Source organism: Tiliqua scincoides, chromosome 6 (genome assembly GCF_035046505.1).
Source record: "Tiliqua scincoides isolate rTilSci1 chromosome 6, rTilSci1.hap2, whole genome shotgun sequence".
In the NCBI taxonomy this organism is placed as follows: domain Eukaryota; kingdom Metazoa; phylum Chordata; class Lepidosauria; order Squamata; family Scincidae; genus Tiliqua; species Tiliqua scincoides.
The window spans coordinates 39252573-39270106 of NC_089826.1; the positions used below are offsets into that span (position 1 = coordinate 39252573).

The window sequence follows — 17534 nt, forward strand, 5'->3', positions numbered from 1 at the left end:
AGCACCACATCCTGTGGCAAAGAGTTCCACAGACCGACCACGCGCTGAGTAAAGAAATATTTTCTTTTGTCTGTCCTAACCCGCCCAACACTCAATTTTAGTGGATGTCCCCTGGTTCTGGTATTATGTGAGAGTGTAAAGAGCATCTCCCTATCCACTCTGTCCATCCCCTGCATAATTTTGTATGTCTCAATCATGTCCCCCCTCAAGCGTCTCTTTTCTAGGCTGAAGAGGCCCAAACGCCGTAGCCTTTCCTCATAAGGAAGGTGCCCCAGCCCCGTAATCATCTTAGTCGCTCTCTTTTGCACCTTTTCCATTTCCACTATGTCTTTTTTGAGATGCGGCGACCAGAACTGGACACAATACTCCAGGTGTGGCCTTACCATCGATTTGTACAACGGCATTATAATACTAACCGTTTTGTTCTCAATACCCTTCCTAATGATCCCAAGCATAGAATTGGCCTTCTTCACTGCCGCCGCACATTGGGTCGACACTTTCATCGACCTGTCCACCACCACCCCAAGATCTCTCTCCTGATCTGTCACAGACAGCTCAGAACCCATCAGCCTATATCTGAAGTTTTGATTTTTTGCCCCAATGTGCATGACTTTACACTTACTGACATTGAAGCGCATCTGCCATTTTGCTGCCCATTCTGCCAGTCTGGAGAGATCCTTCTGGAGCTCCTCACAATCACTTCTGGTCTTTACCACTCGGAAAAGTTTGGTGTCGTCTGCAAACTTAGCCACTTCACTGCTCAACCCTGTCTCCAGGTCATTTATGAAGAGGTTGAAAAGCACCGGTCCCAGGACAGATCCTTGGGGCACACCGCTCTTCACCTCTCTCCATTGTGAAAACAAAGTGATGAAGATCTCTCTGATGATGACCAACAGAATTGAATCCAGTTGTGGTTCACTCTCCTCTCCTAAGGAAGTCTCAAGCCTTCTGTTTCTGGGCAAGGTGATCAAGCAGGTGGTAGCATCTCCACTCCAGAGGGTCCTGGAAGAAATGGATTATCTGAACTTCTTTCAAATCAGATAATCCCAGACTTTCAGGCTGGGATTCAGGATGGACACAGCCTTATTTAATGCTTATGTCAGGGGGAGTGTATTGCTATTGTCCTGCTGGACCACTCCACAGCTTCCAACTCCACTGGCCAAAGTGGTCTTTTGATACAATTGACAGGTTAGGGACTTCGGGGCATGGTTTTGGGGGTGGCTCTAGTCTTTCCTGGATCCTGGCTGACAGATCCCAGAAGGTGGTACTGGGGGGATGTCTGTTCTGCAACCTGGTCTATGGCATGTGAGCTGCTGCAAGGTTTGATGTTCTCTGTGCTATTTAACATCCTCACAAAACCTCTGGGATGGGTCCCCCAAGGGGTAAGAACTGGGCATCATCGATATGCAGATGACACCAACTCTAAGGTCTCTTTTTCATCACATGCTAGGGAGGCTGTTGAGGTTCTAAAGCTTTGTATGGAGGTGATCAGGGACTGGGCTAACAAGCTGAAAATAACAGACAAAACAGAAGTTCTCTTTGTTCTGAGATACACAGCACAGGTACTGAACTATCAACCTGTTCTGAATTGTATTGCACTGCACTCCCTCTGCAAGAGCAGGCTGACAGCTGAGGATTCTTCTTGATTTGCCACTTCACCCGGATCACCAGATTGCTGTGGCAGCCAGGGGAGCCTTTGCACAAGTTGTGATACCTACAGAGGCCCATGGCTTGGTGACATCAGGACCTGATGAGCAGGGATGGGCAAGTCAGGCATGACTTGACTCGAGTTGTGTCACAAGGCGAGAAGGGATGGTCTGCTTCAGAGCGGGGACAGAAGCAGCAAGCGGGAGGAGGATCACATGCAGCAGGTGGGAGGCTTACTAATACAACCCAATCCTTTGCAGCTCTACTCAGAAGTAGTTCCATTTGGACCAGTCATTCAATGAGGCTTCTTCCTTCCAAGTAACAGAGCCTTGCATTGGAAAGCATGATCACTATGAACTGCCTGCTCCTCCCTCCCTGGGCTTCTCCAGCCAACCCCAAGGCAAGAACCCCCTTGGGCTCCTTCTTCTGCCCTACCTCATCTAAAGAAAAAAATAAGACTGCCATGATCATCAGTTCCTTTGAAGATGGACAAGAGAGCCCACTCCCACCCAATGTGAAAGCAAAACATTAACCCTTCCCTGCCTCCTGGAGGGAACTTCCCTGCTGCTTGCCCAGTCTAAACGATGGCTCCACGAGGTCTTTCACACTGTGAAAAAATAAGCAAGGACAGAGACAGACTCCATTGAACATCTGTGAGGAATCAGTGCCGGGTCAAGTGACCTCAGACTCAAGTCAATGCCCAAGTCTTCAGTACAGGTGACTCGAGTCACTTGACTCATTCCCACCCCTACAGATTACAGTAATAATAATATAATATAATATACAGTATTTATATACCGCCTTTCTTGGTCTTTATTCAAGACTTTATTCAAGGCGGTTTACACAGGCAGGCTTATTAAATCCACGCAGGGATTTTTACAAATTGAAAGAAGGTTCTCTCTTTCAAGAACCACCACATTCAAGCTGTTACACTCCGATCTGGTTTAACATTCTGGCCTCCATCCTCCCACGCTCCGAGCAGATGGAACAGCTCAGCTGCAGCTTGCCAGCTGCTTCAAGGTCGCACGGTGCCGGTGGCCTCGAACTGGCGACCTTGTGGATGTTAATCTTCAGGCAAATGGAGGCTCTACCCTCTAGACCAGACCTCCTGCCCAGTAATAATGGTCTGGTCTACCCTCTAGACCAGACCTCCTGCCCAGTACAGTAATGTGCCGTACATGGGCTGCCCATGAAGACTGCTGGAAATTGCAATAGTGAAGAAAGTGATAACCTGTGCAGTTGTGGGAGCTTGGCTGCTGCTTCTGCAACTACACGGGTTGTTGGTTTGTTTCCAGGCATAATTCACAGTGTTAGTGTTAGCTTTATCCTTTAAAGCTCTTCATAGCTTGGGACCATGGTACTTGAGGAAGTGCCTCATCCATATGAACTAGCTCATCCCCTCAAATCATCTGAGGGCACCCTCCTGTGTGAACCATCTTTGACTGAAGCCTTCTCTAGGGTGATGCCACAACAGTAGGGTCTTTTCTATGGAGGTGCCACAACAATGACATTCTCTCCCTTTTAAGATTGCCTTTCTCCTTCTAGCAAGAGCAGAAGACTTTTGTTTCCCATTTCAGCCATAATTTTTTGTTAGCTTTTCATTGAGATGCTGCGCAATCCTATCTTGCACTGGAGCAGGCAGCCCACAGGCTGTATCCAGCGCAAGATAGGGCCCCCAAAGTAGTTCAGCCAGAGGTAAGGGGAAACTCTTTCCTTACCCCCACATAAGCACCATAGCCTTAATGGGTCTCCTTGGACTTGCCACTCCAGAGGTGGCTTAAGTCTGAGGAGAGCGGAGTGGCTTGAAGCTGCTCTGTGCAGTTCAAGGAACGGGGTTGGGATCCGGCGTAACCGAGCTCAGCCAACACAACCTACCTTCCGCAAGCCACTACAGAGGCTGGAGCTTGCTCCTAAGGTGGCACTAACATGCTTTATGGGAAGGTTAGGATTGTGGCCTTAATGTGTTTTATTTCTTTTTGGATCTGGTCTGTATGTTCTCTTCTTGCTGCTGCTTCTTAAAGGTTTGTGCTGTTTTTTCATGCCACCAGTTTTTATCAATATGAGTTTTGGAGAAGGAGAGGGAAGACTCCCTGAGTTGTGAAGAGAAGAGGAGGAAGAGGAGGAGAAGGTAAGTGTACTCTTTCTAACTCTTTATCTTCTAACTTTAAATCAACCTTAGATCAACATTGAAATTTAGCTTTACCTTTAGCTTAGCTTTACCTAAGCTTTACTTAAGTTAGTACCTAATCTAATCTGAGGGAGGGATTCTAAGGTCCAGTAAGTTGGGGCACAGGAGCTAGCTGAGGGCAGCACCTTGGTCCTCAGCTGTCCACCACTCAGCAGTCTCTTTGAGTAGTCCATTAGATTATCTGGCTCACTGACAGTCCAAAAGCCCAGTACATCATTAGCCTAACTTCTCGTCTAGACAGGCTGGTAGACAGTGCTGGGGAGGAGGTAGCAACGTGGTCAAGTGTAGCTGGGAGGTCCTGGAGGCCAAATTTAGGCTATTAGGTAGGAAGCTGAAAGCCAGGACCTCAAAGGTAACATTCTCGGAAGTGCTACCTGTTCCACGCGTAGGGCCAGCTAGTCAGGCGGAGATCAGGGGTCTCAATGTGTGGATGAGACGGTGGTGTAGGGAGGAGGGGTTTAGATTTGTTAGGCACTGGGAAACATTTTGGGACAAGTGGGGCCTGTACAAGAGGGGTGGGCTTCACTTGAACCAGAATGGAACCAGACTGCTGGCACATAACATTAAAAAGGTGGCAGAGCAGCTTTTAAACTGAACTCTGGGGGAAAGCCGACAGGAGCCGAGGGGCATTTGGTTTGGGACTCCTCATCCCTATGGGACGAGGATGGGGAGGTTAGAGAACAACAAGGTAAAGGCAGAGTAGGAGCAGAAATTGGGAATGGTAGCATGATGGGATGTGACAGACGGTTTGGCACAGTGAGAGGACGAGGGCACAAAGGAACTAATAAGCTACCTGGGGCATTCCACATACAAATGCTTTTATGCAAATGCCCAAAGTCTCCGAGCAAAGATGGGAGAACTGGAATGTCTGGTGACAAGGGAAAACATTGACATAGTGGGCATAATGGAAGCCTGGTGGAATGCGGAGAATCAGTGGGATACTGCAATCCTGGGCTATAACCTCTATAGGAGGGACAGGCAGGGGCGTGTTGGAGGTGGGGTGACCGTTTATGTTAAGGAAGGGATAGAATTCAGCAAAGTAGAGATTGAGGGTGGGTCCAGGGTCCAACTCCACCATAGAATCTCTGTGGGTTAAATTACCAGGGCTGAGGAGTGATGTAATACTGGGGGTGTACTATCGTCCTCCAGACCAGAAACCGGAAGGGGACCTTGAAATGAGGAAACAGATCAGGGAGGTGACAAGGAGGGAAAGGGTTGTAATCATGTGGGACTTCAATTATCCTCATATTGACTGGGTCAATTTGTGTTCTGGTCACAAAAAGGAGACCGGATTCCTTGACATGCTAAATGATTGTGCCTTAGAGCAGCTAGTCATGGAGCCCACCAGAGGACAGGTGACTCTACATTTAATATTGTGCGGTACTCAGGACCTGGTTAGAGCTGTCAATGTTACTGAGCCGTTGGAGAACAGTGATCGTGCTGCGATCCGTTTTGACACAAACGTTGGGGGAAGAATACCAGGCAAATCTCTAACAAAAACCCTTGACTTCCAACAAGCAGAACAGGATAAATTGGCTAGAGAGATGCTCTTTACACTCTCACATAACACCAGAACCAGGGGACATCACTAAAATTGAATGCTGGGATAGTTTCTTTTCTCAGCATGTGGTTGGTCTGTGGAACTCCTTGCCACAGGATGTGGTGAAGGTATCTGGCCTGGGTGCCTTTAAAAGGGGACTGGACAAGTTTCTGGAGGAAAAATCCATTACGGGTTACAAGCCATGATGTGTATGTGCAACCTCCTGATTTTAGAAATGGGCTATGTCTGATGCAAGGGAGGGTACCAAGATGCAGGTCTTTTGTTACCAGGCATTTGGTGGGGCTGCTGTGAGATACAGCAAGCTGGACTAGATGGGCCTATGGCCTGATCCAGTGGGGCTGTTCTTATGTTCTTAATATTGTTTTCTATGTACTGCTAGCTAATTTTTACTGTTTATTTATTGTATTTTAAGCAGCATAAAAATATCTTGAATAAATAGGCATGAGTCCCCCATTGCATCACCACTCATAACTATAGCAATGGCGAACTTTGCTTGTTCACTGACTAGTTCCTGCCACATACATGCGCTTTCTATAAAAGCTCAGAGGAAATGCACCATGTCCATGGGGGAGGGGGAGTTTTTGCAGCTCCCCTAGGGATCCATCCAAGCTGAGCAGATACTGACTTCCATAATATTGCTCATCTGCATAAAACTATCAGCAAGAGTCAAATAATTACCATATTCAAAGCCCAATATAGAAGGACTGCACCTCTAATTGCTCCTTTATTCAAAAAGAAGTCGGAGGTGTGTATAGAGCACATAAATGAACCTTGATTTGATTGTCATCTGAAAACTATGACTAAAAAGCACTACATGAGACCTTTGGACAACAACCTCATTAAATGAAACTGCTGCAGCTCTGGGAATATGGCTGTTGTGTTAATTGCTCCTGCAATGCTACCTGGAGGAAAGGTATCTGTGATCTACATACAAATTGATAGTAACTTCTCTACTGGAGAAATAAGGTTAAGAAAAAGGCTGATTTCACTCCTTTGGAAAAAGTATTTTGTTTTCCAATTAATCTTTCCGCATGGTCATTTATATAATCTTCATAAAAATTAAAACCCTTCCCACAGAGAGACAAAGACAATCAGCAAGAGGAGATTGCTCAAGAGAACTCCCAGAATGGTAAGTAACCTGGCTTAGACACAAATGTCTGCTTCCACATGTGAAAGACACCTTCTGCTCATAAGACAGCTGGTTTACACCTCCTACTACAGCACTGTCTTAGAAAAGTGAAATAAAATTCCAAAGATGCTACGATGTTTGCACAAGAAGTTGCATTACAGCCTCAATAAATGGAAGCATAAGAAGCACCATGCAAATTCCTCTAACGGTTTATAGAACGGCACTAGTAGTTTTTTTCCCTTTCAGTCACACTTCTTTGGATCCAATTCATGTTTATTGGATGGGAGAGGGGGAGGGATATCATAACCTTAAGACTTATGCTGCTTCTTAAAGTAACATAGGTTAATTTGGCCCAAAAGCAGCAGCAGGCTAGATCATGTATACAGCAGAGGTTGCAAGGGTGTCCAATTTTAAGAGCTGCAGAGGAAGAGAGTGCTAAACCTTTCTCCTGCCTGCAGCCTACTCCCTCAGACTCCCCCTGCTCCCAGCACTTTATTCTCCTGATATCAGGACCCAGCTAAGAGAAGAGTAACATCAGGGAACAGATTGTGAGAAGGTAAGTAGACGGCAGGAGAGAGTTTAGCACCACTTGCCTATGTGCCTCTTTTGCTCTTAAAATTGGACTCCCAGGCCTCACTGTCAGCACCACTTCCGCTGCAGAATATTGATGTCTCATGAGACATTCTGGACACCCAGCTGACGATGCCAGGAAGGAATAAATGCTGATGGATTTCTCCTGAAATCAGAGATCACCAAATAGGAGTCAGGAGGAAATGGCTGGATATGTGAACCTTCTCCTCGTTCCCATGTGAGGCATCTGCAGGGAACACAGGCATCTGTTGGCTCCTAGAAGCAACAATCAGCTTCTATAATTGTCAGAGTGGATGTTTGGGTTTGTTGGAAACATAGCTGGTTAATTATAAAGATCCATACACACAATATTAAATACAGCTTTTGCTGATGATATTTAAGACATTGAGGGCCCAAGCCAGACCTGCACTTGGGCCAGAGAAAGTCCCAGTAGTCTGGTGCACAGTTATGTGTCAGCCTTCCTGTGCCACCATGGGGCCTGGTGACAAGGTGAGTTGTGACAGTCAAGCACTGCCAACACAGGGGTCAGGGGGGCATTCCAGGGTGGGTGAGGGAGGGTGGCAGGCATTCCCGGGGGCAGACAGGGAGCAGGAGGCGGGGCCAGGACCTGGCCGTTATGCCAAATCCTGACCCTGTTCCTGGGTGGCCCAGGGCAGCCCCAGGCTGCTTGAATTTGTGCCACCTTGTAAGAACATTAAACTTCTGCGAATTTCTTTATTTGTGCATATACTGCACCATATGATCAGGAAGGCTCCCAGAGTGGCTGCTTTATGAGATAGAAGTCCTGGAAGCCAGAACAAGCTGAAATTGCAGATAAGGGTACAAGCAAGAAAAAAAAAATTTCTACCAGTCTGAATCCAATTACTTTAAATCGACGGCACTTTAACAATTAACTGTGTACTTTGTCCCATGAATTCCTACAGTATTTGATAGGCAAAACTTTATTTGAATCATACAGAGTCCTCAACTTGAACATGCAACAGTTTACCAATTATGCATTTGGCTAGAATTTTGACTGTGTGTACAGTAGCTTTGAACCACGAGGATGTAAAAGGGAGTCTGACTATCAGAAAGTGGCAGGTTTCCTTATAATAGTAATAAGTATTTACCACTTTTCAATAAAAAATTCACAAAGTAGCATAAATAGCAAGGGAAACAGAAAGATGACTCCATACCCCAGAGAGATCATAATCTAGAAAGATACAAATTTAGACACTAGCAAAGAACTCTGGAAGAGACACTGCGTTGGGCTTAAACGTAATAGTTGCTGTTCCCCTGCTAAGCACAAGAAAACCACCACTTTAAAAGGTGCCTCACAGCCTCACCTAACAGGTGCCATGGTTGAATGGGGCCAAATAAGACACGCAGTGTGATGCAATAATGGGTGGCAATACAGGTCCAGCCCTGTTATACACAGATTTTTTTATACACAGATTTGACTCAACATGAATTGCCACTGCAAATGAGAGGGAATGTGCTGATCCCTGGAGAAGAGGAAAAATGTATCCTTTAAAATCACAGTTTAAAAAAACCACTTTTCTTACTGTTGTAAAAAGAGACAGGCATGCAACTCAGTACAGGTATAACGTAATCATTCATAGATTTTTCTCTCTCAATGCAATGAGAAGCACCCTTTAAATTAAAGGAAAACAGTCCTGTAACAATGAGAGAGAGAGAGAGAGAGAGAGAGAGAGAGAGAGAGAGAGAGCCCACACACGTGTGCAGTAGTCAGACAATCCATCAATCCTTCTCTCTCCAGGAGACCCTTCCCTTCCCCCTGAGCATGTGAAAGAAAGATGCTTTGCATTGGTGAAGGGAGGGGTCAGAGTGAAGCATTTCTAAGCACCTTGAGAGAGACTGATTGTTGGATTGTGGTCTTAATGACTCTATCTTAACATCACAAAGGTCAGAAATGCTGTTTTTAAAATCACCAGAGCAAAGAAACTTTGTTTTTTAAATTTGCTATAGTTTTTTTTGCCATCCACATGAGTTCCTGGAAGGAAATACTGAGACTCAATCTGTATGTTTTTTTCATTAATATCACATGGGAGGGCAAATGAGATTGGGATCAAAACCACAAAGTACTAAGGCCATTCTAGCCCCACCATAGTTCTGCTATACATTGTGCCCCATGCATGCTGTTAATTAAAAAGAACAAAAACCTTTACTCTCCTCCCACTGGAACACTTGTGCACTTCTAGTGTGGCTCTTAGGGCTAAATCAAGGCCAAACCACACATTGCACTGAACGCATGCATTCAGCCATTGTTTTTCTTGGTTGAAAACAGCATGGGGGGAAGAAACACCATGAAATGATGTCATAATATAGGGGGTTTTAACACTTTTCTCCTTCCATGGCTTGATCTCAAACACAAGCATGCACACACATGTGCTATTTACAGTTGGAAAAAAGCAGTAACTCGTTAGATACTGGAAAGGTATTAACATTCCAATGAAAGATGAATTAATAGAGAAAATAATGAATGTGGCGGAAATGGATAGGCTTACAGAGTTTTTGGATCAATAGCACAAACTGACACAGATACAGCAATGGAGACTATTTTATGCTTGGTTGAAAATGAAGTTGTAGATGTATGAGATAGGGCATTTAGCTGAATATATTGTAGACATGATATATTATACAGGATATGATATGATAGATAAATGATATTAAGAGGCTAAACTAGAAGAGGAACAAGACTAGAAGATATGTATTGATTGATTAGATATATTGATATATAATTGCTTGCACCATCCAACCGTGTGTTTCTGCGTGTTTTTTTTTTCTTCTTCTTTGTGTTGTATATTGAGTTTGTGTTTGTTCATATTTGTTGTTTGTTTTTATTTTGGAAAATAAAATAAAAAATTTTAAAGGAAAAAAGCAGTAACTCCATTTCATGTAAATGGGACATATGGGTAGAGGGAAGTACAAAGCCTTGCTGCACCCTCCATCATTTTAAAGGATTAAAAACAATGATCAATTACATACGTTCAGTTTGGCCCTCAGAAATGGGAAAAAGGAGACTCTCCCCATCCTAAGCAGTGAAGTATTGCATTTTGTGCTTTACTTGCTGCTTTGGGCAGGCCATCTCCACTGATCCTACTTTGAAGCAACAGCAGAATCCTAATTTAAGAGGCTGGCACACTGTTATATCAATGCAACTGCCTGCTATTCCAGTTATCCAATGTCTGGCAGTATCTTGCATGACTTTTCCACACAATCAGTCAGAGCACGTTCCAATTTTATTTAAACGTTTGCACAATGCTTTGGCAAGTATCTTTTCTATAATATCCCATCCACATGTAAGAAAAGGTGCGTTAAACTATTTGGGATGTGGGGGGGCTCTTCTTTGCCTCTCTCTTTTTAAAGTGACTGTTACACAAAACAGTCACAAAACAGCAAACAGTCCTAAAAGTCAGGGAAAAAAACTTTTCTGTTCTGCCAGGCATCACACATTTAGAGTACATTTAGAGCATTACAGGACATTAGGACACAGCTTACAGCTGATATTGTTAGTATCTATTGCATTTTATCTGACTTTTTTTTACTATTGATTAATTGTAAACCACTTTGAGCATTTCAGCCAAAAGTCAAACTATAAATAAATGCATCACCAAGTATCCAATAGGTGCCCAACATCCACATGGGCATATTCCAACAGCAATCACAATAGCAATGACCATGTTCTCTGGGGAAAACAGTAACATTTTCCCGGGAACAAAATATTTGTGTGATATGTCTGCAACAAAGGAACAAGCATTGTATCAGATATGGTGCTTGAGTGTAACAAATATCAAGCAAATGCACACTGACTGCTTGATAAACGTGGGGATTCTTTGCAGAAAGATTACTTATCTCAAATCATAATACAGGTCACAAAGGGGAAGAATTGATATGCAGAACTTAGTTTTGCCTTGCAGCTGTTAATGCTTGGTCTCCACCAGCAAATTTTTTCCTCTGGATTAAACTTTCTAGACTGTTCGCACTTTACCCCGGAAGCTATTCTCTTCCTCTTTATATGTGAGCAGCTTAGATACACAAAAAGGAATACAGAGAATATTGCATTTGTAAAATAGGGATCCTGGGTTGCCTACTTATGAAATTGTATCAGACTAATTCGTGACCATTCTAAAAAAATTGCCCTGGAACCAAGAATATTTCTTGGTACTCTGAAGCATTAACTAGTTTGAATTTCTAGGAACTGAGTATTCTTCTGAAGCAATGACTGAAAAATAACATTATATATATTAATTAAAAAATACTTTTTGCTGGTTTTGTTTATTTACATACCTTGCAAATTTAAACTATCAAGTAACTAGTACAACTTATGCACAAAGTCAATACAGTACAACGTATTCAGTTACACATTTTCTAACCTGAATGATTGTGTGCAACATGCCAACTTTTTAATCCTGCCAACATAGGTGGAAAGGGATTTTTTTCCCCTCTGTGAATATTTTTCTCCTACTCATTTGCTCAGCACGTTCATATGGGACCCCGCCTTTCAGGGCCTAATTTAAACACAACAAAAAGGACCAATGCAGAGTGTCACATCCCAGTATCACATTTAGGGTGCAATCGTAACCCCTTATGTCAGTACTTTCCAGTCAATGGGACACGTGCCGCATCCTGCAGTTGGGTGTCACTCATGGAGACCTCCTGAAAGGAAGGGAATGTTTGTTCCCTTACCTCAGAGCTGCATTGCCTTCATGTCAGTGCTGGAAAGCCCCGACATAAGGGGTTAGGATTGCGCCCTTAGACTTACCTGCCATGTGCCGGGTTAGCATGCCAGGTATTGCTAACCCAAGTGGGTTACTGACATGCTTAACACTACATGGAAAGAGCCAGTAAACCCATTTAGAAGTAATGTTGAGTACATGAAACTCTGCAGATGTTGATGCGTGCTTAGCTTAACCAGGTCCCACTCAGCCAATAGGAGAAAGACTTCAAAGAACAAAACCCAGACTGAAGATTGGCACACAAGTTACTCCCCTAGTAAGGAGGCATGTGCAAACTTCTGTTGGCTTTTAAATTATTAGGAGGGGAGCAGAGGCCCTTGTAAGATTGCCTGTGCTTTGCCAGAAAGGAGAAAGAAGGAACACATACAGATCCTAGCTTCATTTAAAATTCCAGTACAGGTACATATACTTACTTGACCAGTAGTGTTCAGGAGAGGGAGCCATAGCACTAAGTTTTACAAGTGCATGTGCCATTTAAGCAGCCCCTCTCCTTTGCCTTCAGAGCCATTCTGGGCAGCAGAGATGCTCTGCTCCTTCCCCAGAACTCTACTCTGCTTGGGGAACAGCTACTTCTGCATATCTGCTATCTAAGGCTGCATTGCTATGCAAACTTACCTAAGAGTAAGTCCTATTGAACATACTTGGACTTACTTCTGAATAAACACGCATAAGCTTGCATGCAAGTTAGATACTGCAACTTTGAACAGTCTGCACCAGGGGTGTCTAAACGTTTTGGCAGGAGGGCCACATCATCTCTCTGACACTGTGTTGGGGGCAGGGGAAAAAAAAGAATTAATTTACATTTAAAATTTGAATAAATTTAAATAAATGAATATATTAGAGATGGAACTTATATGAATGAATGAATGAAGGTCTTGCAATAGCTCAAGGCCTATAAAAGGCCTAGCACAAAGCAAGGTCAGCCTTTTCTTTGCTGCCGCTGCTGCATCACAGATGTGAAACAGCAAGCAGTAGAGGGAGCCCTCATCCCATAGCTCACAAGAGAGGTTGAATAGTTGACTGAGAGCAGTTGCATCAGGCCAGTGCAGGCTTCAGCAAGGCTCTAGAGGGCCAGAGGCTCATTGGAGACTGGGGGCTCCCTGAGGGCCAGATTGGGAGTCCTCAAGGGCAGCAAGTGGCCGCAGGGCTGGGATTTGGGCACCCCGGTCTACACCATCATGGATTGACTTCTTCAATACACACCTATTCCTTACATTCAGCATACTATTAAAACATCCCAACATGGCCAGAAATACTGAAATACAGGAGAATCTTCCACCATCTCCACACTAATCTATGTCTTGTACTTCACTGCTGTTCAACTAAATTCATTAATGCCACATTTAAACTAACAGCACTATCCTACGCAAATCTACTCAGAAGTAAGCTGGGTAAGTTGGGGCTGACTCTCAGTAAAATGTGTGTAGGATTGCAGCCTAAATAGGCAACTTATGGCCTAATTCTAACTAAGCTTTACACTGGTGGAACAGTAATTCCACTGTGGTAAATGGTTATATTGCAACTCACTGCCACAACTGGCCATGTGCAGGATTACACGGAAGCCAGCACAGGGGAAGGGTAGTGGGAAGAATGGGGGAGGTGAAAACTGGTGGCAGAGACCTGCACTAGTATCCTAGCCATTCCTTCCCTCTTACTCTCCTCAGATCTATGCCAGAAAAATAGACCTGAGAAGATCTGAAAAGACCCATGGGCCAGGGGAGGTTTACCCCAGAGTAAGGGAACATTTGTTCCCTTCTCTTGAAGAGAGCTCTGTGACTGCCCTCTCCCAAAGGATGCAGCACACGCTTCATTGGCACAACTGCATTTTTTTTTTTTTAGGATTGAACTGTAAGTCCCACAACACATGTCTAATGCTTACTCATGCTATGGTTAAAAAATTATCTTTATCTTAGAAATGATTTGAAAAACTATGTAGTTCTTTTCTGACTAGGCATCCTGCTATGATACCATATTAGGAAAGTGCCTGTCTAGATAATTAGATTTTCAACATGTGATTTCATTTGCTTTTTCTTCCAAAACACCCTGGTCAGTTTCAGATAAGACCCTAAGATTAGCTCAAGAGATCTGCTTTCAGGAGAAGAGCAGCAATAATAAAAGCAAGTACTGTGTGTTGTGAATGCTTCATACAGCACTTCTCAATTATTGCAGATTTATCTGGGTGACTTACAGATCAGATGGTTTCTGCATTGGGCTACTGCCATCCTATGGGGACACCTACATCACAGGAAATTTGAAAACACTCTGGTCTTTCTACTGATCTTGACATTAGGGATGCCAACTGGGAGAATATCACCACACTTCTAGAAATGATTAAGTGGAGAAACCATACCATTTCAACTTTCTTGTATGTCTGTAGGAAAGACTACAAAAAAAAGCTGCTTGATTGCCACATACCGATGGGGCATACATTTCTAAAGACAAGCAGGAACAAAGAGGCCAAAGTAAACATAGCAAAATACAAAGAACATACTTTATGTCTTATTCTTGTTTATCCAAATCCTTATGTCAATTTGACATAAAATGTCACACTCAAAGGTGATGGTTCAGCTACCATACTAGGTTAATAAACCTATGCTTACTTGTACTATATTCTTTTATTTGCCTTTTATGTCTACAGTGTCATTGCCTGCTACACTCCTGCTCTGACCAACTTCATGTTAGCAAAAGAGGGGAAATTTCATCTAGATTTTATCTAAACTGTCTCCTCCCTCATCCCACCCACTTCACATTCACAGTCTTTGGGTTAATTGCTCTTTTCTGAGAATTCCTATGACAAATCAATGGTAGGCATTCTGAAGAAAGAGAAAGCCTCTTATCTCTGTTTGCAAGAGTCAGTGAGATCAGACACTGGATGAAGGCTCAAACCCATCAGCAGGCCCATCCAATCACGCCAACCCCTGAGCCCCCTAGTAGCAGGGACAACAGCAATATGAACTGGACAAAATATTTCAGCTGCTGTTGGGTTTGGCTCTCACTGACAAATGGTAGGGTCCCCTAGTGATTCCAGTGTCATTGAGGGTCTTTAGGTAGACTTAAGGGTAATTAACTAGAGGGGAAGGTGGGAGGGGCCTTTTACCTGCTTCCAGTAAGCTTAGGAGGAATGCAGGAGCCCAATATGCCAAGGGGTCTTAGGACAGTGTCAGCACTGCCTGTTCAGGGATATGCAATTAAAAAAAACCAATCTAAGCTGAGTTACATTTTCAATTTAGTTTCAAAGAAACAGATTCTCTTGCTACTAAAAATAGAGAAGTCATGAAAAATGAATCCAACATTCTGTGAGTGTGGCATAACATAAAAGCAAATTGGAAAGAAAAAGAGTTCTAATAATTATACAGTGAAACATACAGCCCAGCTGAAAGTGACAATATGAAAACAGAAGATAGGCTCCAGATACTACAAACTATAAGGATAGTTAGCATTTTAAAAAAAGGGAAGGAAAGCAACTGAAAATGTTGATAAACACTTGAAAACCAGAAAAACTTCAACAGCAAGTCTGAAATGGAAGAAGTACCGATGTTATCAAATGCAGACATGTCCATCTACATTTTGTAACTTTTAAAAAATCCATAATTCATTTGTTTTTCCAGAATAATTTTTCTCTTGAAAAAAGACAGGAATGATAATAGCAGAATTGAAATATTACAAGGTTTACACCAGTGTTGTAAGTTTAGTTTGTGTAAACAGCTGGTGTGAAGAAAGCATTCAAGTATTTTAATTCAATATGTACATTTGTATACAACTGATATAGTATAGCACAGTGGTTCTCAGATGTTTAGTACTGGGACCCACTTTTTTAGAATGAGCATCTATCAGAATCTACTGGAACTAATCTCGTGACTGAAAGTGACATCAACAAGCAGGAAAATTTGTAACAATCCTACCCACACTTACCCAGGAGTAAGTCCCACTGACTATCACTGTTAAAAGCATACACATAGTAGTCTGTTAAAAGTACAGGTCTGTAACATTTCCCCAAATGCAAGTCTAAACTGTTAAAAGTAAAACACATTGAAATGAATGGGGACCCACCTGAAACTCTTTCAAGTCCCACAGTTAATGGAGGATATACTGAGGGTTCATGGTTGACCCAGTTGGGTCAGCCCAGTGATGAACACAGACCCTCAGGCACTGCCTCCTCTGCCGCCACCCCTAGGTGCCAGTATACAGAGCAATTGTGATGACCCCAGTTGTGAGTGCCGCTTTCCACATTTTCACTTCAATGCTAAACTGGGATCCCCACATTTTCAGCTGCCAGGGCCACATCACTCAGTCCTGTACTTACAGTGGGCTGGAGCAGGCCGGTTATAAGACAGCATGTAGGGTTAGCACATAACTCCCTGGCACTGAACAAGGGGAGACAAGTATCTGCAGCTATGGGGCTGCGCACAGCTGGACTCTCAGTGAGAGGAGAGCAACCCAGGAGTTGTTTCCTACAGGAAGGTCTGGGGGAAGGAGAGGAAGGAGCTGGGGGACCACAAGGGATTCCAGTGCCACTGAGGCAGCAGGCTGGTGAAAATGCGTTGGAGGGCCGGATGTGGTCCACGGGCCAGTTCGGGGGCCTCGCTCCAAACCAGAGCACGAGGGGCTCACCCCAGAGACCTCAAGCCGTCACCTGTTCCCACGGGAGGCGTGGGGCAGCCACTGCTGGCGAAGGGAAGCCCAGAGTCGCGGCGCCAGCTCCGCCCTGCCGCCCTTCCTTCGCGCCTTGGTGCCTCCGCTCCAAGGGTCGAAGAAGGAGGGCCAGCAAGCAACCTTCGATCCACGCCAGCCAGCCAGCCAGCCAGGGAGAGCGCGAACAAGCGGCGCCCGGGCGTGCGCGGGTGGCAGTTGGTGGGAGTTAGCAGCAGCCGCCGCCGCCGCCCTGGAACCCGGGTCCCCGCGGCAGTCCGGCCACTCTCCCCAAGGGACGCAGGGCGGCGGAGAAGAGAGCGAGGAGCCGCGGAAAAGGGCCTCCCTCCCAGGGAGGGAGCCTCCCCGCCGTAGTCCTGTGAGGAACGCCGCCGCGGGAGGTGCGCCAGCGCAGCCAACCCAGGCGCTCTGCGCTCCCTCGGCGGCGGCGCTGCCCCTGGAAGGACTACGGCGGGGAGGCTCTGCCTCGCCTGCCCGCCCAGCCCAGCCCAGCCCCGCGCCGGAGAGCGCGCGAGCGCCTCCTCACCTCCTTTGGCGCTCCACGCCGCGTACCAGGCGAAGGACAGCGCTGCGCTCAGGCACAGCAGCGTCAGAGTCGCGCCCTGCCGCAGCCGCATCTCCCAGGCAGCCGGCGGCGCTCCACGCGGGGCCGCCTCGCGCCTGCCAGCGCCGCCGGCCGGGACGAGGGAGCCCCGGCGCTCCTTTCCACGGCCAACGGGCGGCGCGCCCCGCGGAGCGCACAGGGGTGCTGGAGGCGGATGCCGCGCCCCTCTCCAGCGCTGCCGGCGGAGACGCCGCCAGCCCCTCGTGGAACTCCTGGAACAGGAGCAGCAGGCGCCACCTGCGCGCTGTGACGCGACCCCCGGGGAGCCGCCTCTTGTGCTCCCGGGACAGGGAGGAGCCTCCCACGCCCTCGCGGGCGGGCATCGCCAGCAGTCTTCCTTTCAAAACGGACCGTCCTCGCGCTGGGATAGTTTGGTCAGGTGCTGCAGCAGGATACCGAGAAAAAGTGTTCCCCAGGGCTGCAAT

At 45.5% G+C, this 17534-nt stretch overlaps 1 protein-coding gene across 1 annotated transcript in view; it reads right to left on the bottom strand.

Annotated features, from left to right (window-relative positions):
* The window catches only part of MGAT4D (MGAT4 family member D), a 55930-nt gene extending 38808 nt beyond the window's left edge, over window positions 1-17122 (bottom strand). The window contains exon 1 of the mRNA XM_066632466.1: window positions 17032-17122. Coding sequence (XP_066488563.1) covers window positions 17032-17122 — 91 coding nt within the window. The remainder of the gene's footprint in view (window positions 1-17031) is intronic.
* Window positions 17123-17534: the final 412 nt, after the last annotated feature.